At 35.5% G+C, this 26,823-nt stretch overlaps 3 protein-coding genes across 4 annotated transcripts in view; 2 read left to right on the forward strand and 1 right to left on the reverse strand.

The window, feature by feature from the left end:
- Positions 1-19,957, forward strand: part of LOC134846339 (ephrin type-B receptor 2-like) — a 36,530-nt gene extending 16,573 nt beyond the window's left edge. The window contains exons 9-17 of one of the 2 annotated variants that reach the window (XM_063863646.1): positions 8,367-8,558; positions 9,190-9,273; positions 9,668-9,916; positions 10,928-11,074; positions 13,039-13,403; positions 14,975-15,121; positions 15,441-15,626; positions 15,794-16,017; positions 19,344-19,957. In XM_063863646.1, the coding sequence (XP_063719716.1) occupies positions 8,367-8,558; positions 9,190-9,273; positions 9,668-9,916; positions 10,928-11,074; positions 13,039-13,403; positions 14,975-15,121; positions 15,441-15,626; positions 15,794-16,017; positions 19,344-19,785 (2,036 nt within the window). In that variant the 3' untranslated portion in view covers positions 19,786-19,957. The remainder of the gene's footprint in view (positions 1-8,366; positions 8,559-9,189; positions 9,274-9,667; positions 9,917-10,927; positions 11,075-13,038; positions 13,404-14,974; positions 15,122-15,440; positions 15,627-15,793; positions 16,018-19,343) is intronic. The other variant, XM_063863647.1, reaches the window with a different exon arrangement.
- LOC134846914 (dihydropteridine reductase-like) overlaps positions 1-26,823 on the reverse strand; it is a 168,092-nt gene that overhangs the window by 84,401 nt on the left and 56,868 nt on the right. The window lies entirely within an intron of this gene.
- LOC134846912 (prelamin-A/C-like) overlaps positions 1-26,823 on the forward strand; it is a 401,765-nt gene that overhangs the window by 61,264 nt on the left and 313,678 nt on the right. The window lies entirely within an intron of this gene.

Below are 26,823 nucleotides of genomic sequence, written 5' to 3' on the forward strand. Positions count from 1 at the left end.
AGTTGAAGATCAAGCAAGGTATTAAGGTCTTAATCTGGGGGGGTTTTAATGAGGTATTAAACGATCTCCCCACTTTATGCTCGTCCCCGCCTTTCCTCTTGAGGATAAACAGTCTTCGTCTCAAGCTTTTCATATGTTGTTCGAATTAATGATGTATTCTGGCTTATTGTTCCGACCACGTTACTTAAGTGACAGGAGGGAACTATTGATTAGCTCGTGTTTTTTCGCCCAATTTCATGTACCTCAAGGAAAGCTTACTGAGTGTCAAGTGTGGTATCATATTAAAGCCCGTTGAGCCGTGATTCAGATTCCAAAAAAATCCATAATGTTGTCTCAGTTCAGATAAAAATGGGTCTGATTTTTCCGTTTTTCACACTAATTTTCAGACTGGATAAATTTTAGACTGCATTTCTAATCTATTTGTTCCCCGATTTTTGAATTATTTCTGCTAGTCTTACTGATTAAAAAATAATTCAGTCCCCTCTCACGATATCTCTAGCTGAAAAGAAGAGCAACCGAAAGGCTGGAAGAAAAAGCTCATGTTTACAATTTCCCCATTAATAGACCAAGTAAACAATCTCCCCCCCTAAAATATAATGACAAAATCAAGCCCCAAGACTTTTATGTACTATGCTCAAATCTTATTGGCTGAAAAATGGTAATTTCAACCAAGTGAACAATCTCTTCCCTGAATAGATTTAGGGGAGCGATTGTTCACTTGGTCCAAAAAGTAAGTTTTTCTATTAAATTTTTTTCTCAGTTTAAATTTTTATTGCAAAAATAAGCGTGGTCGGAACATTCTGTGCTATATGCACAACAACCAGGTATCTTTGCATATCTATCAATTAATGACATAAATGGCTGTTTTTCTCAATGCGAATCACTAAAAAAACATATCAAGTTTTTTGTCGATCTCAAGTTCGTTTTCTTGTTTGAGTGACTCAAAATTGTTCCAAATTTGCTTAGGCGAAGCCTAGAATGAATGTATCTTCAGGCAAAGATTATCAGTTGGCGTTGACAATGAGATGGTGCCATTAAACCTTCCTTTTATTGTGACATGAAATTTCAACTATGGCACTATTAGTATTGTGAAAATTGCTTTGAACGTTAGATTTAGCTGTTGGATTTATTATTTTCTATTAAGTGTTTTCTTAGTTTAACTGAGTCCATTTTTTGTCAGCTAGAATAAAATAACTTGAATTGTAGACTTAACTCGTAGTGACTATAAAGGTTGGGCAATTTCTCGGAGCACCCAAAAGTGGGTTAACGAGACACCGAGGTCTTTAAATCTCAGACCTACATTAGTCAACGCTAATGCAAAATTGGGCCGCGCAAACTGTTAGTCTCTAAGAAGAGTTTGCTTAGGGTAATGTGAAGTTAATGGGAGAATAGAAGACCCTTCGTAGGTCCAAGATACCCACTTTTTAAAAGGTCACCGCCAGCTAATATTTAGCAGTCACAACCATTATTTTCTGGTGTTCTAGTTTAATGCAAAAAATGATTTCAATGTTCAACAATGTGAGGAGTTGGCATATATTTCAAAAAAGAATAATTCAGCTTGAACTTTTTCTAGACACCAGAATCTGGCTTTCGGAAAACACGTAAATATATATATAATATATAATTAAAAATATATTCAGGTTTTTCTGTTTCTTCTAGCAGAATACAAAGTTTTTCCGCAGAAAATGAAGGGTTGATAATACAGTATTCTTTTGTAATTTGGTGCGAAATTGCTATTTTTCGTTATTTGAAACAATTCAAGGACAGCCTGTTTTTATGGCCAACTTGAAATCAATTAGTACACCACTTTTTAGCTCCATTTCTGAATTTTTGCCATATTTGACAAAACTTATCAAAAACAGGTCTTCTTAACTATGCAATTAGAAATGAGTTTTTCATCGCATTAGGTTCTTTAAAATACCAACTAGTACCTCAATCAAAGGATCAACCAAAAAATCTCCCTATGATACCATTTTAAATCATTCGTTTTTGGCCGACAATCCCTGATTTTTTTTCCAAAAGCGCCGCGTTAGCGTCAAGATATTGCAATTTAAGAGGGGAGCGGGCGCCGAAAAAGACACAGTTTTTCTGTTCAAAACCTCCCTTAAACGGCATTTTTGACCTGTTTTTATTTTCTCAAAATTTTGCATGCGGAACAAAAAATTGGACTAAATACGGTCTGTATAGTTTTTAAAGACCTCGGAAAATAAATTTGGTCAACCTTAAAAAAGGCCGACAAAATTTTCATTTTTTGGAGATCCGCCAATGCATGCCTTCGAAGAAAATCAAGTTAAACTTTTGGTTTTTATAACCTTTAGTCTTTTTTGTAATTTTCCTTATTTTTTTCCTTGGCGTCTATCATAAGTTTGTTATGTCACTCTCAACCACTTTATTGAAGCCTTTAGGTTAGCTGCTAATCGCTCCATTAAATATATAAATTTTGCGTGAAAAACATTTCGGGGAAACCTTTGTTTTAGAACATGAGAAAACACTCGACTGCTATTAGTTTGTTTTGGGTGCAGGCCCAATTTTGTTCCCAATAGAGCGGCCTGGCTTATTTCTCTGTACATGACCAACTGTTTGCAGCGGCCCGACTCCGAAAATGTCCCTTTTTCTTTCTCCTAGTGCCCCACTCAAATTGAGATCATTGTTTCAAACTAAGAACTCGGTTGTGCCTCTGAATCAGTTAGTCATACTTTCAATGCTCACTTTGCAATGCTTTTTTTCTAATGAGCAGTCGATAACTGACCTCCAAGAACCATTAACTGAATGCGAGACTAAATTGAAATGTTGCTGCAAGAAGTTGGAAAAAAAATGTTATTTTAAATTTGAGCAATGATTAAAATGATAATTTTGAATCAATTTGTTCAATGCTCCAAAAAGTTTGAACCCAATTTTTTTTCAGTGATGTTTGGACAAAATGTGTTTTCCAGTAATTGAGTGTAATGTAATTGCAAATAAAGGTGGGAACTGCTGAAAATAGTGTCGCAATTTTCACTTCTTTTCTGCCCCGCAATTTCCTAGAACAAACATCCGGTCACCACAGCCGAACGAGAATGATAAATCGATTGTGATGAACGCAGAGTAACCATTTTTGAACAACAACGAATTCATGATTTAGCTAAATTTTTTCATTTTTTCATTTGGATATGTGAAATTCTTTGGTTCCTTTTTTCCGCATATGAACTTAAAAGAATTCAAATTTTTTAAACAGTTCTTTAGTGCTTGAGAATTTAGGAAAAATAGGGGGGCTTGTATTCTGATGAAAATAGAATGAAATGATGTGACCTCTTTTCAAATTTATAGTTATTACGTACTCTGAAATGATAAAAAAAGCACAGAAATAACAAAGAACAAAGAAAATGAAACCGTTTTTCGTAGATAGAAAAGTTTTTGTTTCGCTGACCAAATTACAAATTGAAGAGACATCTTCATATTTGAGGATGAAGAAACACTATGACCCATTTTGGATGTTAAGCAATTAGGTTTGCTGTCGTGAAAATTCGCACATCACAAAAGTGACATTTGTCTCGTGTGCCTAGTTTGATGTTGTTTCCTAAGTAGTGAAAGACTAAAATCATCTTTAGATGAAATCTCCAGGTTATGCTTTAATGTTTTTAAAGGGACTCTTTTTGATCAATTTTGGAATCAGACTGTTGAGGTCAGCATAACATGAAACCATCTATGGAAATTTCTGATCATCTTAAATAAAGTGCTAACTTTGTAAACTGAGGCGTTAGTTTTGTCCCTTGCTGATAAAAAAGGCTTGTTATCTGAAAGTTAGAGCTAGTTCAACTTAGTGAAGACTTTAGACTTGTATCATACTTGGCATCATATTTCAGTGAAGACATTGTTTGTGTAACGTTCATCAAGTCTTCAATCTGTTATGACTGAGCTGTCAAAACTGACAGCTGTGCTCGCCTCCTTCCAGGCAGAGATCGCAGCTCGCCTCGAGATAATAATCAAGTTATCAAACTTGAATAATAGCAATTTACTCATCAGATTAGATTTTAAATATAACAATTATAATCAAAGTGAACGTAGACAGCGCAGCGTGTTTGACTTAAGTCACCATCAGCAGATGGTCAATTTAGATGCTCATTAAACAGACATTGTTGTTTTGTTTTGATTGTTCTCAATTTTTTGACTTGGTGATCTGCTTTGGCTTTAGAAAAGGTTTCAAATGAAATCTAGGAAGTCAAGTATCGGGAGTTTTTAACACAAGTTACTGATATTTTAAAAGACTCAATAGTTTCTTTAGTTTTAAGTGTTTTGCATCTTTATCCTTTTTTTGTAATATTAAACTGAAGCAAAGTCTCGTTTCTAGTAGATTACACAGGGTTTTTCAAGATCTGAAGATACGAGCATTTTGTTGATAATTTTTTTGTTTTGGAATAGCTAAAGAAAAAAGCTATGTATTTGCGTAAGGACGATTAAATCTGTAGTGGTAGAGAGCTCATCATTGTAGCGATTACTTAGTTTTATTGTCACAAGTCTATGAAAAGTGACATTTGAAAGCCTTCTCAAAGAGATTTATTCGAATCATAATGCTTAGACGATTAACTTTCGAGTGAGATTAAAGCAAGTCCATTAATTGGGTGTCGAGAAAAATTAACACGTGAGCTCATAAAATGCCAAATTTATTCATTTCTCTGCTTTGAACGGTCAAAATCAAAGAAAAACATCAAAATTAATTGAATTATTAGATAAGTATTTGCTTTGTGTGTGTGTGTAAAACGGCTTAAAACACAAGTTCCATCAACCTTCTCTTGAGTTGTAAATTGAAACCAACAAAACAATCAAGTCAAATTGTCTATGTTGTAAAGTATAAAAACATCAAATATTACAGCGCATGTTTTTTTTCGATACAAATTTGAAACATGAGTTTGTTTCGACGATGAAGTGGGAAAAAACCTGTGGGTGTTTTCTGTTATACGGTCCAAAACTGATTTTTTAGGTGTTCTCAAAATTGGATCATAATGATAACAAGACTGCTCGTATCAGGGCGAAACCCTGAATGTTCCGATTGCCTTTTAAGGTTTATGGAGCAGCAGTAATAACATTAAAAAAATTAAATGAAATAAAATAAAATGAAAATTTTTTTAATGAAAATCATCCCCCCACACGCCATTTAAAGTACAAAAAGATAGATTTCGTTCCTTTTAACAAATCAATTATGGTAAATCAGCTTCGTTCAACCAATTTGGAACGATTTATAAGAAGGATTAAATCTCCGCTTACGCGTTAATAGCGCGAATTATATCGCGCGTTAATTGTCCCAAATTGGTCAAAATGGCTATCTCTAAACCCTCATAACTTTACGAAAAATGATCACAGGTGAAATATCTTTTCAAATTTTAGCTCAGGACAACAATACCTTTTGAATGATATACAAAAATTCCATCAAAAATTGCTAGTTAAAAAGTCGAAATTTGTCTGAAGAAAAAAAAACCCACCCCGAGCACAAATATTCCGTTACTTTCGTATCGAAAGTCGGAACAATTATGCTCAAATCTGCTGGGTTGGAAATAATTCCTGCCAATATCAGAGTAGATTTTCTATAAAAACAAGCGTATGCAATAGAATTTTAATTTTGGGCCGCTTCACAGAAAAGACTCGAACCTTTTTTGTGAATATAACAGCCGACTGAATTGTTTTATCTAAACTAGCTCAGTTTTTTCGGTATGATTTTTTAAGTTTTGCTTTTTTAGTCTAATTGTTTTTTCGGTATGACTTTTTAAGTTTTTTTTTTGCTCCAACTGTCGTAACGAAAGAAACAGAATATTTGTGCTCGAGGAGGTTTTTTTCTTCAGACAAATTTCGACTTTTTAACTACCCATTTTTGACAGAATTTTTTTATATCTTTCAAAAAGTATTGTTGTCTTGAGCTTGAATTTGAAAAAATATTTGACCTGTGATATTTTTGTAGTAAAATTATCGTCGTTTAAATATTGGCATTTTGACTAATTCGGGACAATTCAAGCGCGATATATTTCGCGCTATTAGCGCAAAAACAGATATTTAATCCATCCTAGAAATCGTTCCAATTGCTTGAAGCAGGCTATTGGCCATAATTAGTTTGATACTAGGAGCAAAATCTATCACTTAGTACTTTATATGGCGTGAGGGGAGATAATTTTCTCAAATAATCTCAAACTTGAAAAAAAAATGTTTCATTTTTACCTTTGCGATAAGCCAGGGTATTGCAATCGGGTACTAGACTTTTTTTATGTCCATAAACAACTTTGTCTGCAGGACTCATCGACTCCTGGTGGTACCTTGGTTCACAATGAATTCAATTTTCTTACAGTCTCCTGTACACTTAGTCTGGAGGTAACGAAGACGCCTGAGAAGGCAAAGGTCCTAGGTTCGAATCTGACAAGGACCTATTTTTTTAAGCGGTAAAATTTCCGGTTCAAAAAATTTCGGACTATTATTTGTCTGCTCATGTTTTGTCGGCTCAGATGCCAGATGTAAGAATCGTTTATTTTTGATGCAAGCAATTTTCACTGCAGTTGCTTCAAGTGTCTTAGCATAATAAAAATCCTGGAGAGTTTAAATTTGCTTTTTCTATTAGTTGTAATTTTACCAGCTCGATTTGTTAAAATTTCGTTTTTTTTTCATATTTTTGTCTTCTTTTTTCGACTTAATCGTTTTCTACCTATTTTATGATTACTTAGTTGCCCCCTATTGCATCGTTTGATGACTAAGAAAGTTTTTTCTAAGGGGAAGGCGAACTCAAAATTTTTTTGTTAGGAATTTTTTTTTTTGATTTTTTTTTGCCATGAAGGGCTTCTACTGACGTTTTTTCTGTTTTGTTACCGCTTGGTTAGTTTAATTCTCATGCTCTTTTTGCTTAATATTGTCATGGCTCGTTTTTTTTTCAAACCTAGCTTCATTCATTTTGATAGATTGGTTGTAAGTATAGTTACAAAACATCGATATTAATTTTGCTAATGACTTTTTGGCTCTCGATTATCCTCTCGGTTTAGCTCACGAATTGTTTATACCACTTTAATTTCAGTATCTTTCTGGGTTTCTTGGATACTAGTTGGGTAGTACATGTATTGTTTCCAATAAAATTTTGCCGAACAATTTGGGTCGATTTTCAGCTATTTGGCTGTCGGCTTCAATTCTGTCGGCTTATTTACTGAATATTTTGTTTACTATTTTTGATATTATTTTGAAATTGTTAAGACTTCGTCCCTCAATGTTAATATTTGCATGTAAAACTCTTCAAAAATTTTTAATAAATTTGACCTTAAAAAAAATTGGTTTTCATCTTTTTTTTTTGGTTTTTCGAGTTGTTCTTTTTAGGATTACAACTTTCGAAGTATTCCTTGATAGTTCTTGAAAGTCTTGCTGTTAAATCCTAGCTCAGATTCGCCTCTGTGTATTACATTTAATTTTTCATGTTATTACTGCTCAAAAGACCTTAAAAGACTGTCTGAACATTCAGGGCTTTGCCCTGATGCAAGCAGATTTGTTAAGTTTTAGTGAACTTCTTTACAATATCCTTTTTCAAGAAGGGAAAGATGGTTAAGTAGATAAACCCAGCGTCAACCAAGCAGAAAACAGCAAAATAAGAATTTACGCACGAACGCTCTAGTGCTAATTTAATGATTTTATTTTCAGGGGTTGAGATTCTTTAGTAAATACCATAGGGGCGGGGGGTTTGTTTAAGTAGATCCGTTTTAGCTTCAAGCAAGCTGTTTGTTCGCAATCATTTGGCGTTTTTATGATGTAGGTAAGCTTCAGTTACAGTGCCGTCAAAATTTAGCCTTGGGTGGCGAAGTGTTGCGTATTGTAATGTATCTCATTAGACAAGCTAATTTGTCATCGAGTAAGCGCCGATCTTTTATGTCTTTTTGTCGGGCAGTACTCGAAAAAATGAAAATAGTGATTAGTCACCTTTAATCATTGTCCACTTCAGCTTGAGTTATTGTTACTTTGAGACCAATCATCGTAGCTGCAGATTTTGATGGTTATCATTCTTTTTGAGAAACGAGTGAATGTTTTTAAAGCGTAGTTAGCGAAGATGAAAAGAGCGACATTTAAAAATTGAAAGTAAATGGCGGAGACTAAAGACCAATTGGGTATTTGAGGGCAAACATCTTCAGTTGGCCTGTAATTCAGAAAAGCTAAAAGTCGAGTAAACAGGAACTACTACTCTCAGAAACGTATGTCGTTTAGTTGAGAGTTCATTTTGAAATGGCTAGATAGGATTTTTTTCCATCAGGTTGATTTTATTAAGTATCAAGAAAATAATTTGTTCCTTATTCTTGGCAACCTCAATTGTGAAGTGGCTGCGAAAAAAAACGTTCTTCTCAAAACATATGCTCAGTTTTGGTTCATTTTTTTTTCAGCGGCGATCAACAACTTGGAAGCTGAGACGGTGGAAGGGAGTGACAAACTGCTATTAACTTGGAGACTAGACCCCTCTCCTGCTCCCCGTCAGTTGGGATCTTCCCCCACCCACTCATTCAATATCCACGTGTACAGAGAAGACAGACTACAGCTCATATACACATGCAGAGATACACAATATCAACTCTCATGTAAGAACAATACTCTACTCCCACAAGCAGGGGCGGATTTACGGGGGGGGGGGGGGGGGCGCCTCAGAGACTTGACCCTCTGGTCACCAAAAGATTCTTAATTGGCTAAAAAAAACTATTGTCCAATTGGCCTATTGTACTATGACTGTCGAATGTTCCTATGTCCTATGTCCAGATTTTCGTTCAGATGCTTTTATCACACCACGCATAAAAAAAAACGACCCTACTTTTTTAAGACTATGGTCGGAACATTCTGTGCTACTTACACACTTACCGGTTACGCTTGTTTTACTTGAGTGTTTTTTTAACAAAAGCTACTGCAGGCACGTTACGCGACACAGTCGGAACATTCAGGACGTTGCTTGGTGCGAGCAGTCTGCTGTTTCGATTTTCGAAGAAAATATGGACTAAATTAGCTGGGTTTATGTTACCCAGAGCCATCACGCTTAATATTAACATTCATCAGCTTTAAAAAATCCATTGAAAAGTTTTCACAGTAAAGGTTAATCGGAAAGTTCAGAGCTTCGCCCGAAAACGTGCAGTCTTCTGTCAAAATGATTGTATCTTTGTGTTGCCGATGTTGTTACTCTGCTACTGTTTTGGACTTATCACCACTAAATGTCTGCTTTAGTAGGTCAACCTGGCTCCTACTTCCTGAAAGTCTGTCTTGAGGACGACAGAATCTGCAGTGCCAAACTTCCTCTTCACATCGAAGGTGAGCAAATTATCATTTTGATTTAAATTCAGCATTTGAGCTTATCAGAAATTGTTATACCTTTCCATGGGTACCACGGAAATTCATCATTGAGATACAAATGAAGAATTAAGTTAGGGAAATCTTATAGGCTATTGGTTTTAGTTCACTTACTGAAGCCATCATTTATATTTATAATTGTACTGGCCCGATGCTGAAGCTGCTTTCTTAACTTTCTGGCATTTTAAAGCTGTTTCCCGACTTATAGAGGAAATCAGCGAATACGTAGCCATGGTTACTGAATAACTGACTGAACCTAATTGCCCGGAAAACATAAAATTACCCAGACAAACTATGATCAAACATTTGCCATAGTGCATCTTAATACAGTAATGTATGATTGAATGGTGCTTAGATACTGTTGAGTTGTTGGAACCGCGAGGGATAGTACTGGCGGCCTCTATCATCATGGCAGTAATTCTACTAGTCCTCATGGTTCTTCTGGTGTCAGTGTGGTGCTACAAAAGAAGTCACTTCAACCCACACCACATCCAGTTCAACGGATCCCAGAGGTTCCCCCCTACTCGTGACTGGAAGTTGGCCAATAGTGCTATGCAGTACCACGTCAATGCCACTATGTCTCACCCCCATGCCACGACTGAAAGTGCGTACTTGCCTAGAGCTTTTGTCTTGCCATTTATATAATTAACTCCGGAATCAATTAAAAGTGTAGACAAGTTTAAACAGCGCGAAATTGTTTTTATGCAGAGCGTGAAATCGTTTTTATGCAGAGCGTGAAATCGTTTTTTTTATGCAAAATGGTCTAAAAAGCTCTAAAAAAACTTGGTCGAAACAACAATTCGTTCAAATTTTAAAATTAAATATGTTTCGTAGCCTCAAATTTTTATGTACAAAGAAAGAAAATATTTTGCACTTTGCAAATTTATTTTTTGATAACTGCTGAGATTCTAAACCCCATTTCTGGTCGCTAAAATTTTTTCTATAATAACTCATTTGTGTACAGTTGCAGATTACGAGCAATAAAAGAGATAATTTGCATTCAAAATATCATTTGGACTCTAAATGCTTCCGCTTAAGTTGCTCACACGTCATGTTAGAGCAATGGGCTGCGAAAAGAGCAAGGCTAGTTGGGGTCGAATGGCTAGTTTTTCAAACCCCTTTGGGCAGTTGTTCAGATGAGCAGTGATGATCGGTATCGAAATAAAATTGCCTGGAGCCTATGTGTTCGCCTGATCTAAATTAGCTGTCATTCCATTTCGTCTTAGCACGTCTGACGTTTCGGTCTAATTATTCTTAGCATGACTAGGGCTAAAGTTACCCGAAATCGAACCGATTCATTTCAAACATTTTAACGATAATTTTTCCAATAAGAAAAGACTGCTGGTATTTCGTTGTTACCAATATACTAACAAAACGTTGATTTTTCATTTTTTTTTGAAAAGAAAGACTTTTTGTATATTTCTCAAAGGTCACATTTACAAAAGGTTCTTTTTATGTTCCAATCTCATTCAGATCAATATTGCATTTTGATCTATTTGAAACAACAGCAATTTATTTTTTAGGTCTTTTCTACTATTTGCTTAGTGTGATGTTTTTTCTGCGTCTTTGTCTCTTTTTTGCTAAGTGTGTGATGTCACTTCGTTATTGTTTGTAGTTGGAGCGAGAATGCCCTTCGCAGGACAGGGCTTCATAGAACCCTCCGCGTGTGATGAGCCGGAAAAAATTTTGCTCGAATTCTCCCGCGAGATCTTTATGGAGCAACTGCAGTTCCACAAAGACCCTTCCGATCTAAACAGCCCAGGTAATTTTATAAAACATTTTGTTCGATTAGCCGACTGGTCTGGAAGCCGAAGATAGCAAAATATAAAGAAAAAAATTGAAAAAATTGTTTGAAAACTTTCATTAGAAATATTTTAAAGGCAATTCAAAATATGATTGAAAGCAGTTTTTCTAAGCGACATTCATGTTATGGATTTCTTTAATATTGATTTGCTCAGGCTCCCTAACCACGAAAATTTTTTAAAAATGATCGAAAATCATAGAAATAAAAAAAATAAACAAGAATAATAAGCAGCAATCAGCACCAGTGAATTACAAGTCAGAATACTAATAGAAACGTCCCTCTGATGTCCTTTGAGAGTTAACGGGGACTATGCTGTCTTTTCAAATCAGGGGCAGTTTTAATTGAGTTTGCAGTGGGGCATATTTAACATGTGCCCGCTGGATTGTGTTACGTGCATATCTTAATCGAATTACCAGTCTAGAAACAGGCCTGGGGCTCTACTCGAAGTAATAGCCCGCTCAATGTCGGTATAATATTTAGTGATTGTCTGTATCATCAGATAATTTTATCACTATTTTTTTCGGTTCCGCTCAAATGCGTTTGAAAAGAATCACAAGCATAAAAATTTAGATTGATTTAATTTAATTAAATTTAAAGGCTGGGTACACGTTTTTAGATTTACGTTAGACCTATACTGCTGTATTGAGATATTGCCCCCACCCCGTCCTTCTTATTTCGCAATAAAAATGTGTATGCTTTTGGTCGTAATTTATTTTCCACTAAATCACACTCCATTTCAGATGTTTTCTTAGTAATTGAAACTAGATGCCTAAATTGTTTGTTTTTGTCCGCATTGGTCGTGTAAAAAATTCTCAGCTATGAACCTTCAGGATTAAAACACTGCTTCTAGGAATTGCAAAATAATGATTTTTATCTTCAATTTCATTGACGTCTATTAAATCTCATTGTTGCTAGAATCAAGTGATGTGATGCTTAGTAATGAACTCAGTTTGTTCGAGGTCAAAAAAGCATTTATGATGTTTTAATCGGTTTTTTTTTATCACGGGTTCATCATTTTAAAAGCCGTTGCAGCTTGATTTGAGAATGAACAGATTTTGTATGAATTGTTTTGCGGAAGATTTCATCATAAAACATGAATAGTAATTGGACGACCCTTTCGAGTTTTATGAACCGCTGATGTCAGCAGCGATCTCATTTATGTTGCACTTCGATCTGATGCAGGGAATACGAAAAAAGGTGATAAATTTGTAGATGAATGTTAACTCCCTCTGCGATTTTATGTACTTCGTTACACATTTTTCTTACATGCAACGTTGCGGCGCTTTTTTATTGCTTTCATAGGAATAAGATATGATTGATTTGTTTTAGCTCTTTTATCAAAATCAATGATTGTCTTTTTTCATCTGATGAAAAAGCGGGAACTATTTCAATGATTTTTTCCATTTTGCTAAATCTACTTAACTATAGTCGCTACAGCCAATTACACATGTCTCCTTTTCTGTTTCATTATGCTGACTATTTTAATGATGGGAAACAAGAGTTGCTTGAATATCTATCAGTTTTTTTTAAATAGCTTCTCAAAATTTATGTTATTTTTTGTTGATTCACATTTTCGAGTATTCGTGTGTAAATGAAAATTATGACTACTTTTTAAGAACAAATAACGTTTTTTAACGAATTGATAGATAATAAAACGATGCAAGAAGTATAAGCATAAGCTAAACCTTGGTTTAGAGTTATAAAATGAGATTTCTATAAATCATTGGAATTATGCATCTACCGGTATTTGGTAAGCAAACGAAAATGATGCATACATTTTTTTCAAGAGTACTGATTAAATTGAAGTTGGATAGAGCTCGAAACGAAGCTTAACCAATTGCATATCAAAAAGATGGCCCGTAAATTTTGTGTTTTGACCTGAAAAAAATCAATATGATCACGTGATTCACTGTTTTGTTCAGGTGGTTGTTTCTCCAATTTAAACACAAGTTGCCTCATGCAAAAAGCGACTCTCTCTACTCTGGACAACCAGTCGTGCGGAGTGATCGTGAAATCCGTCTCGGATAATGACCCGGACGCTCTTCGGCTTTTCTTCGTCGAGATGTCGACACTAGTTCAGTTCTACCACCCGAACGTCCAGATGCTCCACGGGACGATGTTGCGACCCTCAGAGGCGGTAGTTTGCGTGGAGTCTGTCTCCCAAGGACCTCTGGACGCGGTGCTCCGTGAGAACCCGATGCAGTTTTCCCTCATGCAACTAGTGCACATTCTGAGGGGCATAGCATGTGGAATGCAATACCTTGCAGAACTCGGATATGTTCACAAGGTCAGTATAATTAAAGAAAAACCGCAAAATCCAAATCTTAATGAGACAAAACAGACGGGGATCGGAAAGAAAAAAAAACATCAAATTAGAACCGACGGGGATCGGAAAGAAAAAATAACATATCAAAACTTTCGAAAAATGTCTCTTTTTACTGAATTCAAGGAAAGTGACATTTCAAGTAATGAATCGAGTGTCGGATATTCTAATCAAAATTTTCCCTCAAGTTCTCGATAATTTTGATGTCATTTTCTCTAGCAGGAAATATTTCGAAAAAAAAAATTCGAATCAAACCTTTGAAAGTATTGAAAATTACCCTGAAAGATAGGATTTATTGTAATAGCAAATGCCTACGGCAGAGAATTCTGAAGTTAACGCCCATCGGAAAGGAGGACTCTTCTTTGCTGTTTTTATGGCACTTTTGGAGTATTTAACTTCTTCTAGCAGCTCAAGCTAATCCTTCATACCTATAAAATGAGGGGACTGCCACGCCTCATAAGCATCGGTGCGCATCTGCAGTTGATAAATACTATATAAACTCACTTGAAGATAATTTGTTTCCAAGTGATTTGGAATCCGTAACATACATTTTCCATGTTTGATTTTTGATATCTCATTTTTTTGCTAATATTTTTGGTCCTCGATGTTTTAAAAAGCAAGGTTTTGTATTTCGTTAGTATTAGAAATCAAGAATTTTTATTTTATTCAGAATTTGATCAAATTTGTTCAGAATTTGATCAAGCGCGAATTTCTTTCGTTTTGTTCATTTAGAGGTTTAATCTTTCCAACTGCTGTCTATGTAGTATGACCCAAGAAAAGAGAACACTTCTTGTTCTGTAGATTATGATTATCGAAGTGGGCTATTATGACATATTTTGACATGATACCCTACTCTTTTATCCCCCAGTACAGTGAGCTATTATAATGTCTCCCTGCTTTGGGTAGCGCAGGGAGGGAGAGCTAATTGCATCGCCTTAGATTCTAATCAAATCCGCTTATTTTGTGCCCCACAATCTAACCGCGTGGGGCTTCTTTCCATCAATCGTCTGATTAGAAATAGGGTCCGACTGATGTAAAGTTATGCCCCAGTTGAGAGTCGGGACAGAAAATTCTAAAATTATGAGATGAAAAAAATTAATTGGGTCACAGAATGACTTAAAATAGAAGCAAAAAATTATATTGGGACCGAATGTTCAATTTATGAATCGGTGTCATTTTTTGATGAAATAACTTGCATTGAAAAATTGACATCAAACGTTTACTTATTTGTTCAGAAGTTTTAAAACTGGGACAGCCTTTGCGAAAAAAAATAAATATATTCACTATTCTGACGCATTTTTTCCTGCATTTGCACATATCGACTGAATTTAAATTAATGTCAATGACTTCGATAAAATATTTGAACCAATTTCATAATGAACCCATAGGGCTCAAAATAAGTGAGAGAATTATCCAAAAAAATTTAGGTTAAAAATGTTTACATCAAATTTACCTGTAAAAACTGATTAGATACAGGCACGCGGGAAACATGAAAAATATCGACAACTAATTTATTAACTTCTTGTTTTGTTCAGGTGCTGACATGTTCCAACGTACTTCTGACTGGAACTGGAGTCCCCAAGATCTCCGGCTTCGAGATGCGAGCCCTTCTGGACCACGAAGAGGCCGCTGGCGCCAAACCACATCTCTTCTCTCTTCTCATGACATGGATGGCACCCGAGGTACACATTCAAACGGACATACATAAATGGCCATGCATTTATTCATTGCATAATTTTTTCACCGTCACTTATTTATATCATGTGAAATCACGGTCAAAAGCGGTCATGAAAGACCTTAGTTTGAGAAATGAAATATTTTGTATATGATTTTTGTTTCCACGCAGAAGCTTTCTTTTCATTTTTCCATTTTGTAGCTTCATACTGAAAATAGTTTTTTTTAAATCAGTTCGGTCATGCTTCAAAATCATAAATTTTGAGCAAAATGAACAAGTCAAAAAGGTTTGCGAATCATGATGAAATTAATTCGGATAATTTTTAGGTGATTTCCCATGGCCTTTATTCTCCGCATAGTGACGTGTATAGCTTCGGAGTTCTCATGTACGAAGTGCTTAACTCGCAATCGGCTAGCTGGGATGCCATGAATGCTAATAGCAAAGCCCAAAATCAGCAGTTTCCGCAAACAGACAGTACCAATGGACCGAATGCTCACAAGTTGGCCGAGGAGGTAATCAAAGCTTTTTGACGGAAGTTAATTAGTAAGCCTTTTGTGTGATGCAAAAAAAACTAACTGATTCAAAATTAACTAGTGACAAGCTACAGAAAAGTATTATGCTTTCCTAAGTTAGCCCTCCAATATATTATATTCAGGCTTCTAAAAAATTTTCATTTTAGCCTGCTAATAAATGTGCAGCTAGTTCGAACTCCTCGCTAAGCATGAGTAATGGCACTTCGCCCTCCAGCGGCGAAACTTCATCCTGTCCCCAGTTCCTCTATGACGTCATCCGCCACTGTTTGAGTCAGGAGCATACTCAGCGACCTTCTTTTGCCCAACTGAGGGAGACGCTTGAGAAGGTGGTGCGCAATACGAGTCTGCTGAACGAACAATACGCTGTAGAGTGAGTTTTAACTACACTTTAACAAATTCTGTTGTTCCTGAAAAACAAACAGTTTAAAGAAGTTGAAAAGTTTTTTTTTTCATAACAGGAGATCAATATCTTCAAATCTAATTAAAAGAGTAAACGTACTATTACGCTAGCTAAAACTGAATTTGCAATTTATCCTGAAAAAATTTTTTTTAAAACGTTGAGAAGTTTTATTTCATAACAAGGTATCAATTACGTTAAATCTAAGTATTAGAGTAGAGTAAACCTAGAATTACACTAGGTGAAATTGGATTTACATTATTGTTCTGACTTTCGAAGAAAGTGAGGAGTATTTATGCTTGGTGTGGTTTTTTTGTTCCGACTTTCGAAGAAAACGGAATATTTATGCTCGGTGTGGTTTTTTATTCAGTCAATTTTCGCCGATCAAAATAATAGTTTTCAACAAATTTTTTTTACCCTATTGAAGATATCGACCTGAGTTCAAATTCAAAAAATTTTTTTTACCGCCGATCATTTACTGTTAAGTTTTGGGGGTTTCAAAATTGCCAAAGTGGCCATGTTCTCGACTAAATTATGCGCGCTTTGAAAAGTTTGTTCATAATGCTGAGAGCGTAACGCGAATTACTAATGCGTGGCAAATTATCCCGATCAACAAAATCGTTCAAAATTGAATTGAGGCTAGCTTATTGGTTGTATTAATTTCGTACTACTCAAAATTTTATACTTTGATATTGTCTAAAATTCATAGGTTTTCAATATTTTCTTTTCCCAAAAACTATTCGATTTGAATTAAGGGGAGACCGATCGTTTAGCAGACCAATTTTTTAGCATAAAAAGTGAAAAATGAGTCTTTTAGCAGACCAATGCAACAAAATTGACGCATAATTGATTGACAGGCATAATAGTACGCTCAGTCTTGGGTGAAGCTTTCTCAATTAAGAAAATTATCTCTCGACTTGTAAACAAAACTATCAACTTCAAAAACAGAATAGTCTGAATAAGCGGCAAAGCACGGGGACTGTTCTCATGCTGGAAGGACCGAATGCTTGAAAAATTTCAACCAATCAAAATCGCTAAGCGTTCGCTTATTGCCTTTCTCACAAAATCGAAGTCAGTATTAACAGAAAATGTTTTAAATCAGCGGAAAGATTTGCTGTACAATTCGTGCAGATGTAATAAGTTTTGTTTTTTGATTTTCCATTTTTCGTAAATCAGTATCCTTGAAATATCAAATTTGTTCCAATCCGCCTTCGATCCGGCAATTTTTGAAAACTCATCTGCTTATTATCTAATCGGTCAATATTAACACTAATGGCCTGAATTTATTTGCTTACTTTGAGATTGGGACTAGGAAATTAGACGACAAGCAAATTAGACGATCGTAAAGAAAAGGAATTTACGGACAACCAGTATTTACTCAGCCAAAGGTTAATTTAAGTCTGTAAGCAAAATTCACGCAATTTGCACGCATGTTATTGTCTAAATTGGACAACCAGTACTTACTCTGCTAAAAGATCATTTAAGTCTGTAAACAAGTTTTACGCAATTTGCACGCAAGTTATTGTCTAAATTCCGTTATTTTCTGACCGTCTAATTTCCTGTCGTCTAAGTTCCTAAGCCCCCTTTGAGATTTTTATGATTAATTTTGAGATTTTGAATACTCAATTCTGATTGGCTGAAAATAAGTTAAAATAATTTTTAAGCATTCGGTCCCTCCAGCATGAGGGACGCCACCGCAAAACACAGATTTACGCGCTCAATGACCCTCGTGTCGCATGTTTGCGCAGCGGAGCAAGCGATCGCTAATCGCCAATGCCGCGTTTGAAGTTGCGTTTTCACTGTTTTACTGTTTTGAGTCTGCTAAAAAACCGGTCTGCTAAAAAACTGGCCTGCTAAAATACCTAGCACCGAATTAAGGGACAGTCGGAACATTCAGGGCTTTGCCCTGATATACGAGCAGTCTTGTCTATGGCTTTAATTTTCCCTTGAACTTGAATTTTTAGACTATTCAATGGCATCGATATGTCTCATGTTTCAATAAACAGCGCAATAATCGAAGGATGACGCTTTGTTTTTCAAATCGACACGGCGGCTGCATTTTACTTTGAAAACAACGTCAGTTATTCTAAATTAGCAAAGAGAGAACATAAATGGCACTTTGAAGCGTCGAGGAAATCTATCGCTTGCTGAGACCTTCTTGTCATTACTCAGCAGTAAACGGTACACAAAGACTCCCACTGACTAATTGCTGTTCAATTTGTCAAGATTTTAATTTTAATCACATACTTGACTAAATATTCACAAATTTATCTACACGAGCAGATTAGCTTAACAGTTTTCGAAGAGCTTGAGTTGCGTTTAGAAGGTGTTTTTTGAAAAGTGAAGCGTCGTTTATCATAATATTAGCAAATGCGCCAGACAGAAAAAGAACATGAAAAGTCACTGTAAAATACCAGCTATAAATGGAGCCATCATTGTTCACGCAAAATGTATCGGACAACACAAATTAGTTATTCCAAAAATAACATGCGTCTTATATCACTGTCACCTTGAAAAAAAATCTAAGTGGCCAGTGGCGTGCACAGAAATTTTTCTAGGTGGGGGCGGTTTTTCGAAAAATTTTGTCACCTTTTTTAGGTAGACTAATTTGATTTTCCGAGCTCTCCTAAAATAGTATAGTATAAGGACCATAGTTTTTGAAAAACAGGCAAAAAAGGCGTTTTTAGGCACTTTTTGGAAAATGTTTACCAAAAATGGTGGTTTTTTTTGCGCGCTCTCCTCTTTAAATTAGTCATATTGGCGCCAAAGGCGCCTTTAGAAAAATTTTGAAGTTGTTCACCGAAAAATGGATGCCATAAAGTTGTACCAAAGGGGGACCCTTTGGAAAATTTTGGCAGCCAGAATTGAGGGCACCGAAACCCCCCCCCCCCCTCGGCACGCTACTGTAAGTGGCCGATATCTTGTGTTGGCAAGCGGATTTACTTAACAATAACCCCGCTATGGTATCTACTTGAAAATCTCCACCCCTATGAATAAATACAGTTAATTAGCGCTAGAGCTTTGTATTGAGAATTAGAATTTTGCAGCATTCTGACTTAATCTACTTAACAACCCCCCTTTTTTTCTGAAAGGGGGGAGGGGGAGATTGTTAGATAGATCTGGCAAAGCTTAAGCTTATCCCGAGAAAGCTGAGTGTTGGCTCAATTTGAAATAGTTTAATTGGTCGCAATTCAATAAAATGCAGGAAAATAAAATTCATTGGTCGCTAGAAATTTTAAGTGCTCTCAGCTTCATTCAAATTTTTGACAAAATCGAAAACTAAGATGTTTTTTTTTCAGAACAAGCTACGCGCCCCTGCAAAGTGCAGCATTGAGCAATAGAGAAATGGGTCCGGGTCAATACATACCCCTAAGTGCCTACTACCCGGCAGGACTAGACCTCCACAACCAACAAACGTCACCAAACCAAACCCACCTCTCAACTCTCAAACCCGGTGGGGAAGGGAAGCCCCTCAGACGAGCCAGAGTAACACCAAACGCCACAGTAGAAGAATGGCTCGTCAGCTTGAAACTAGGACAGTACACTAATCTGTTCTACTCGAGGAATTTGGTGTACGTCAAGGACCTCTTTGGCTCCACTCTGAGTTCGCTAGAACTGCTCGGAATTGGCTCGGCCAAACACCGAAAACGAATGGTAAACAGTCTTCGTGATTTGATCAATGGGTCGACGAAATCCACCGTCGACAAAAAGAAACAGAGTGCCGTACATATTATCATTTAAAGCTAAAACTCAACAAAACTTGAAAGAAAAACTGAAAATCGAAAAAGATTTTTGTTTAAATTCGCAAAATAGATTTTGTTAATTTTGAATACAATTGTCATTATCAAAGCAAATTGTGCAGTTTAAGTGTTTCGTTTGAATTTTAGGTTTGATCATACTTAAAGTAAACTTATCTTTTCCAATAACTTATTTCTGCTCTTGCTTGCAATAAAAGTCGTTGAAATGAGCCCCAGTCTTTGACGCAACTTGCTAGTTTACTTGTAAATTAAGCGATGAATATGTCTAGGAGCTATGGCTTCTTTCTACAGGCAAGTTTCGACGATCAGGATAAATTTTTTGGAATACAGATTTATCTTAGAAAAATTTTGTCGGAGAAATTCCATGACTGTTTTCTATGGTAGCACAATTGGTAACAGGCGACATGTTGTAACAAGCATCAATTCGTAACAAGGTATTGGGAAGTAAAATAAGCTTGCTCCGCTGCGCTTACATCCGGCACGAGAGCAATATTGAGCGTGAATCAGTGTACCTCGCGTAATCTACTGATACGAATTGTCGTTTGCTACGAATTGTCGACTGTTACGAATTGTCGACTGTTACGAATTGTCGACTGTTACGAATGGTCGGCTCACTTTTTCTATGTTGCTCCAACTTTCGAAATAAAAATTTTATTACAAACTAAAAGGTTTTTTTTCCGTTTGAACAATTTTTGTTGATTGACATCTGTTGATCGAAAAAAACCTTTAGCGCGTCAAAAAGATTTAATTTCGAAAATTGGAGCAACATAGAAAACTGTGAGGCAACAATTCGTAGCAGGCGACAATTCGTAACAGTCACACTTCGTATCAAAGGCCAATTCGTATCAGTAGATTAAACGAGGAACACTGATTCAGACGCAATATTCTTCTCATGCTGTATGTAAGCGCAGGGGAGCAAGCGTATTTTAATTGCCAATGCCTTGTTAGGATTTGTCGCTTGTTACGAACTGTCACCTGTTACGAATTGTGATTGGCAAATTTTCTAATTGCCAGAGCAAGATGTGTATTAAGCGATCCAGGAGCACTGGTACATTTCGTAAGTAGGTTTTGGTTGAAAACGTTGATTCTGTTTTGATACAAATGCAATTTTGATACAGATTCAATTTTATAGAGTCATAACGTGTTGCTTTTTTCAACCTAAGCCGCACAGTTTTGTTTTAAGTGTCTGTTCAAATTAGCGAGAAAATTAGTAGCATGTGTTTTATTACATTTTTTACTTGAAAGCTAGAGGACGGTCGTTCGAATCCCGGAGTCGGTTTTTTCATTTTTTCGAAGATTCTGCTCAGAAGACTTTTTTTGCCTGTTATTTGTGCCGGTTTTTGCTTTTATTTGCGATGTTCAACTGTATCTCTGATTTCAGATCTGCTACTTCAGATAAAACATTTATTGGGCATTTTGAACCTTGTACTCACTCATTTTTTCCAACCTAAGTCGTAAAAGTTAGTGTTCATTTTGATCAAGAACCAGCTATTAAAAACAGACGATGCTAAGGATATTAACACAGACTTATGTTACAAATAGCATTTCTGCTTCAAGGTATCATGGATCTGTAGTGTAGGGGAAGGGAAGGAGACCCGCAACAAAATAAGAGGGTTCCAACCTGGGCAGGGTCGAATGTTTTTAAGGAACTTTATCGTATAATAGTTAAAATGCGTCTTCTCTATAGATTGAGGCATGTTAGCTGGATTTCTTTTTTTTATATTGACTGGTACTGCTAATGCGTCATAATTGGCTTGCGTCACTTAGCAATTATGCAGACTCATAATTGGCGTGCGTCACTTAAAAAAAATTTGGACACTCAAAGTTTTACACATTTAATTTTTCCTAATAGCTTTATCGGTCATAGATTTAATTGTGCATGCGAAGTGAAACTTCTCCTCTGTGTTCAAAAGTAATTATAAGTAATCTATTGGAAAAAACTGTTGGCAATGCTAGGCTCTGAGCAAAAATATGCATCTAAAATAACTGATAAAATATAAAACTGACATGTTTTTGGATCTTTCAATTTAAAGAGAATGTTGTTGATTTTTGGTATTTCATTTTGAACTAATGGCGCTTATTTTTGATGCAGCATTTGACTTCTAATTTTTTAATTTTTATTAAAATTGGTCGGAAACAAACACGCCCTACGCCATATTTGTTTCCCACTCCGTCCAAGTTTTGCTGTGGAAACATCCTCGCAAACATAACAAGGAGTGCGAAGTTGGTGATTTTGATTTACTCTTTATCTGGCCTGAAATTGTTTGTTTGCGAAGTTGATGATTTTGATTTATTCTTTATCTGATAGGCATCCAAAAAACGGCTCAATGTGATTGAATAATTTTGGGTTGATGATCGAAATAAGCCAACAAAAAAGCCAGCAAAAATTTGGAAAACATTACTCCAATTTATGCACAGCATTTTCACCAGAACTTATATTTTCTTCAAACTTTGTCAAACTTTCTGGTATAAGCTCATTAGAAGTCTTACTGCCTGTATCGTCAAAACAGTAATGACCGTTTTTGGACGTCATACTAGGTATTTTAAAAATTTTTTCTGTCGTTTTTCGGCGACTTAAAGAGTGAGTCAAGCTCATCAGGTTCCCAAAGAACAAAATTGAGCCAAAAATTTAAGTTCAAATTCTCATTATTTGCAAGCAAGTTTCCACAGCAAGAAGACTTCTATATCTAAATATGATATACTGGTAATTTACACGTTCGAAACAAGATTTCTCAAACTTCTGCCCGGTTAAGTTCTCTCAAAAAATTTTTTCTAGCGCTTGTCAAAATTTCAATCCTATATCTTCAATAGCCGCAAGCAACACGACAAGAACATGAAAAATAGATATGTTCATAATGCTCGTTGGAATCAAAAAGCTGTATTTTCTATGACCAGTGACTGTAGCTCATCGCAATAAAGTTCTCTCCTTGGATTTTTCTCACTTCCTGTTTGTTCTAGAACTGTATATTTTAAACCATTTTTGGCAAAGATTGATTGTTGCGATGCTCGAAATTTCTCCCATTATTAGAACAGCCTCCTTTACAAATAAAGCCAATTTTACCGTTTTAACAGCTGACCTAATATTTTTTAGTAAAAAACATCATTTTTAAAAATCAAATAAAAAAACATCATTAAATAAAAAACATCAAATTTTTGTTGCGACCATTTGAAAAATGCGGAGAAATTTTGTATTCGGTGTATGTTTTAGTTTTTTCTACTTTTTTTTCTTTTTTTCCAAACAAAATAAGCTTCCCCAAATAATCATAGGAGAGAGTTGAGTGATATATCATATTATAGAATTTTTGGTCGTGATTTGAACGATTTAAAAATATGTTAAGAAAATTTTCCTTGTGACAAGAAAAACGTTTGAAATTTTTGGTTTTTTGTTTCATTTCAAGCGAAAAAACGAGCAGGCTTGCAATAGCTTAATAGCTTATTTTAATGACTTAAAAGCTTACAATAGCCTAATGTAGGCCGTAAAGTTTAGTTTTAATCAAGTGCAAATAATTTTTCGAGTATTTTAGCCTCTTTTTGGAATCAAAAACTTTAGCAATTCAAACAACTGCAAAAAAATTTGAAAAAACTTTCGATTTTTTTTTTGTGTTTTTCTAGTAATTTTTCTTCAAAAATTGTTTTTCAAATTGTGTACTTTACTATGACTGCCTAAGCTCTAGTTTTGCGTTCATATCCTTTTATCACACCACGCGCTACTTGCACAGTAACTGGCTATCGTTGTTGATATATGCAATTTGTTGATTACGATATCCGTGTAGTTTTTTGGTTTCTGAATTCCAATATACCAGCTTGAGAAAATTGCGAACTATGTCCTAGCTATTAGCCATCCACAAAAAAAATTGCCTATTGTTTATTAAACCTAAACGTAGCAGCCATTAGCTGTTGGATCTCAAATGTTGATGTTGAACTCACTGCTGAAGCACTCCAATTCTTGCTCGAAGGGTCCCCCCTTGAAGGGTAAAATTTGCTCGAAGGGTCCCCCCTTGAAATTACCTTCTTTTTAGCACAAAATTATGTCAATTTTACCACTACTAGCCTCTTGTTACAGACTTAAAACCGGTAAACTACAAAAACAACATGGTTTAAAAACAACAACAGAAAAATTTGGGTTACAAAAGCCTGAAACAAAAAACAAGTTGGGTTAAAAAGTTAAACAGCCGCAGTAATTTGTTTCAATCCTTAAAAATTTTTGAGCGAACTAACCTTCACCTTCTAGGTAAGATGGACACTTTTAACCCTACGGATGACAGGGTCAATTGCGTACTTAATTTTTTGTCAACCGAACAAAATGACGCGACCAATTATGCAATATTTACTTAAAATTCATTCTCCATCGAAAAATTGAGAACTCTTTACAGTAGAATAATTTTAAAAAATTGAATTTTTTACTAAAAAAATTGAGAAGACGGGAAATTTTTCTCTAAACTAGAAAAAAAAACGAAAAACTTCAAAAGTCTCTGGAAAGTACTCAAAAAAATTTTAAATTCTCAAAAATAGACAGAAACCGATAGTTTGAAGTACTGTGTGAAGAGTGAGAAATATTCTGAAGAAAGAAAATTTATAGCGTACAATTAAACAACGAAGCTCCAATACGATAAATAAGTGTCCAAAAGTATTAATTAACGCAAAATATGTGAATTGCGTGATCAATTTTGCGCTAGTGATGAATAGTTTTCAGTAAAGCACTTTGTTAGGAAATCGTTTGTTTCGAAAGCCGTTTGTTATTCAGCATATTGAATAGAGCGTTTGAAAATAATCACTTGCCGTAGCGGTGGTAAGCTTTAGCGAACAATTTTTCGAGAAAAGAGCTCTACCCCTGGGAACAAACTAATGAATGAGCAAAAAAGCCGCAAACAAAATCATGGTTTTCTCATCAGAACAAGAAGTCTATGATGTGTGGTCATTTTGCTCATTCATTATTCTTGAACTTAAAAGAAGAGCTCTTTTTTCCAAATCTGTTTCCTGAAATTTTAAAACCGCTACAAAAAACTTATTTTTTCATATGCCCTATATCCCTCTGCTCGATGTTCCTACTGTCCCTTAATTCGTTGCAAGGGATTTTAGCAGGCCGGCTTTTTAGCAGACTCAAAACAGTTAAACAGTGAAACGCAATTTCAAACGCGGCATTGGTGACTAGCGATCGCTTGCTCCGCTGCGCAAACCTGCGACACGAGTGTCATTGAGCGCGTAAATCTGTGTTTTGCGGTGGCGTCCCTCATGCTGGAGGGACCGAATGCTTAAAAATTATTTTAACTTGGTTTCAGCCAATCAGAATTGAGTATTCAAAATCTCAAAATTAATTGCGAAAATCTCAAAAGGGTTTAGGAACTTAGACGGTAGGAAATAAGACGATCAGAAAATAACGGAATTTGGACAATATCTTGCGTGCAAATTGCGTGAAACTTGTTTACAGACTTAGGTTATCTTTTGGCAGAGTAAATACTGGTTGTCCAATTTAGACAATAACATGCGTGCAAATTGCGTGAATTTTGTTTACAGACGTAAATTAACCTCTGGCTGAGTAAATACTGGTGGTCTGTAAATTCCATTTCTTTACGATCGTCTAATTTGCTTGTCGTCTAATTTCCTGGGCCCCATCTCAAAGTAAGCAAAAAAATCCAGGCCATTAGTGTTAATATTGACCAATTAGATAATAAGCAGATGAGTCTTCAAATATTGCCGGATCGAAGGCGGATTGGAAAAAATTAAATTTTTCAAGGATACCGATTTACGAAAAGTGGAAAACCAAAAAAGAAAATTCAATATTATGTTAAGACGAAAACCATCTTCATGACCCAGACTTTGAATTTACTTCCAAAAATCAACTCTGAGAGTTATGTTTTGACTTATTACGAAAAACTCTAATATTTAATTTAATTAAATTTACAAAAAAAGCTATCAAAAAAACCCAAAATTCTCATTTTTTCGCCGCCAGAATATCGAAAAATCAAGAGCATCTTATCGCGTGAAAGAAAAAAATGCTTGCCGGCCGTCCCCCTATGTATTTTAGATGTAAAAATCGAAGAAATTTGGGCAGTGTTTGAGAAAGCTGGTTTTCAAGTTGGATTGTGAAATAGTTTGGATCAGACCTTCATTGTGGACAATAATTTATTTAAAAAACCAAGAAAAACGAATGCGTTTAGTTTTTGGCCGGATCGAAAAGGGCGAAAAACCTCCGGCCAAAAAGTTAAGTGGCGTCAGTTGAACGCCAAAAATCGAAGACTGAGAAACTCTTATGAACGTGAACTGATAAATCTTGATGTTTATCTGAATTTCATTGCAGTTGTAACCCGCAATATGTAATATTTTTGATTATTTTCCACTGATTTAATACATTTCCTGTTAAATTTTGACTTCGATTTTTTGGGGAAGACCTTTAGTCACTAAAAACGCTTAGTAATTTGGGTTGGTTGAAATTTTTCAAGCATTCGGTCCTTTAAGCATGAGAACTCTCCCCTGTGACGACCCAATATGTTTGTCACGGAGGCAGAGCAAAAACAGAATGGTACAAGAGCAGAATGGGTCCAAAAGCAGAAAAATATTTACTTATATTGGTTTATGCGGGCTAATTGATAAAACAATATTAGATTTGTCAGAAAATGCCAAGAAAACGAATAAATTATGCATGAAGTGGCCAATTTTTTTTAAAATTTTTTGGATTAAGCTTTTTATTTTTTTTTTCTATTAAATTGTTCAATTTATGCATAAAGTTTTCATTGCTTTGGTATTATTGACATTTCTAATAGTTAATTTACCTATTAAATTATAAAAATTGATGTTTTTCTGTTTTTCTGCTCTTGGACCCATTCTCCTCTTAGACTTTTTTGCTTATTGACTGGCCACCGTTTGTCACAGCCTAATTAGTCCAAGTCCCAAATTTTGTAGCAATCGGACAATGAGAACAAAGAAATTACTGGTGAAATTTCGCTGGTGGGGCAAAAAGGAAAAAGAACCTAAATCAAAATCAATATGATTGTCAAATGATAAAATTTGATGCAATTGGATG

The sequence above is a fragment of the Symsagittifera roscoffensis genome, chromosome 5 (genome assembly GCF_963678635.1).
Source record: "Symsagittifera roscoffensis chromosome 5, txSymRosc1.1, whole genome shotgun sequence".
Lineage (NCBI taxonomy): Eukaryota > Metazoa > Xenacoelomorpha > Acoela > Convolutidae > Symsagittifera > Symsagittifera roscoffensis.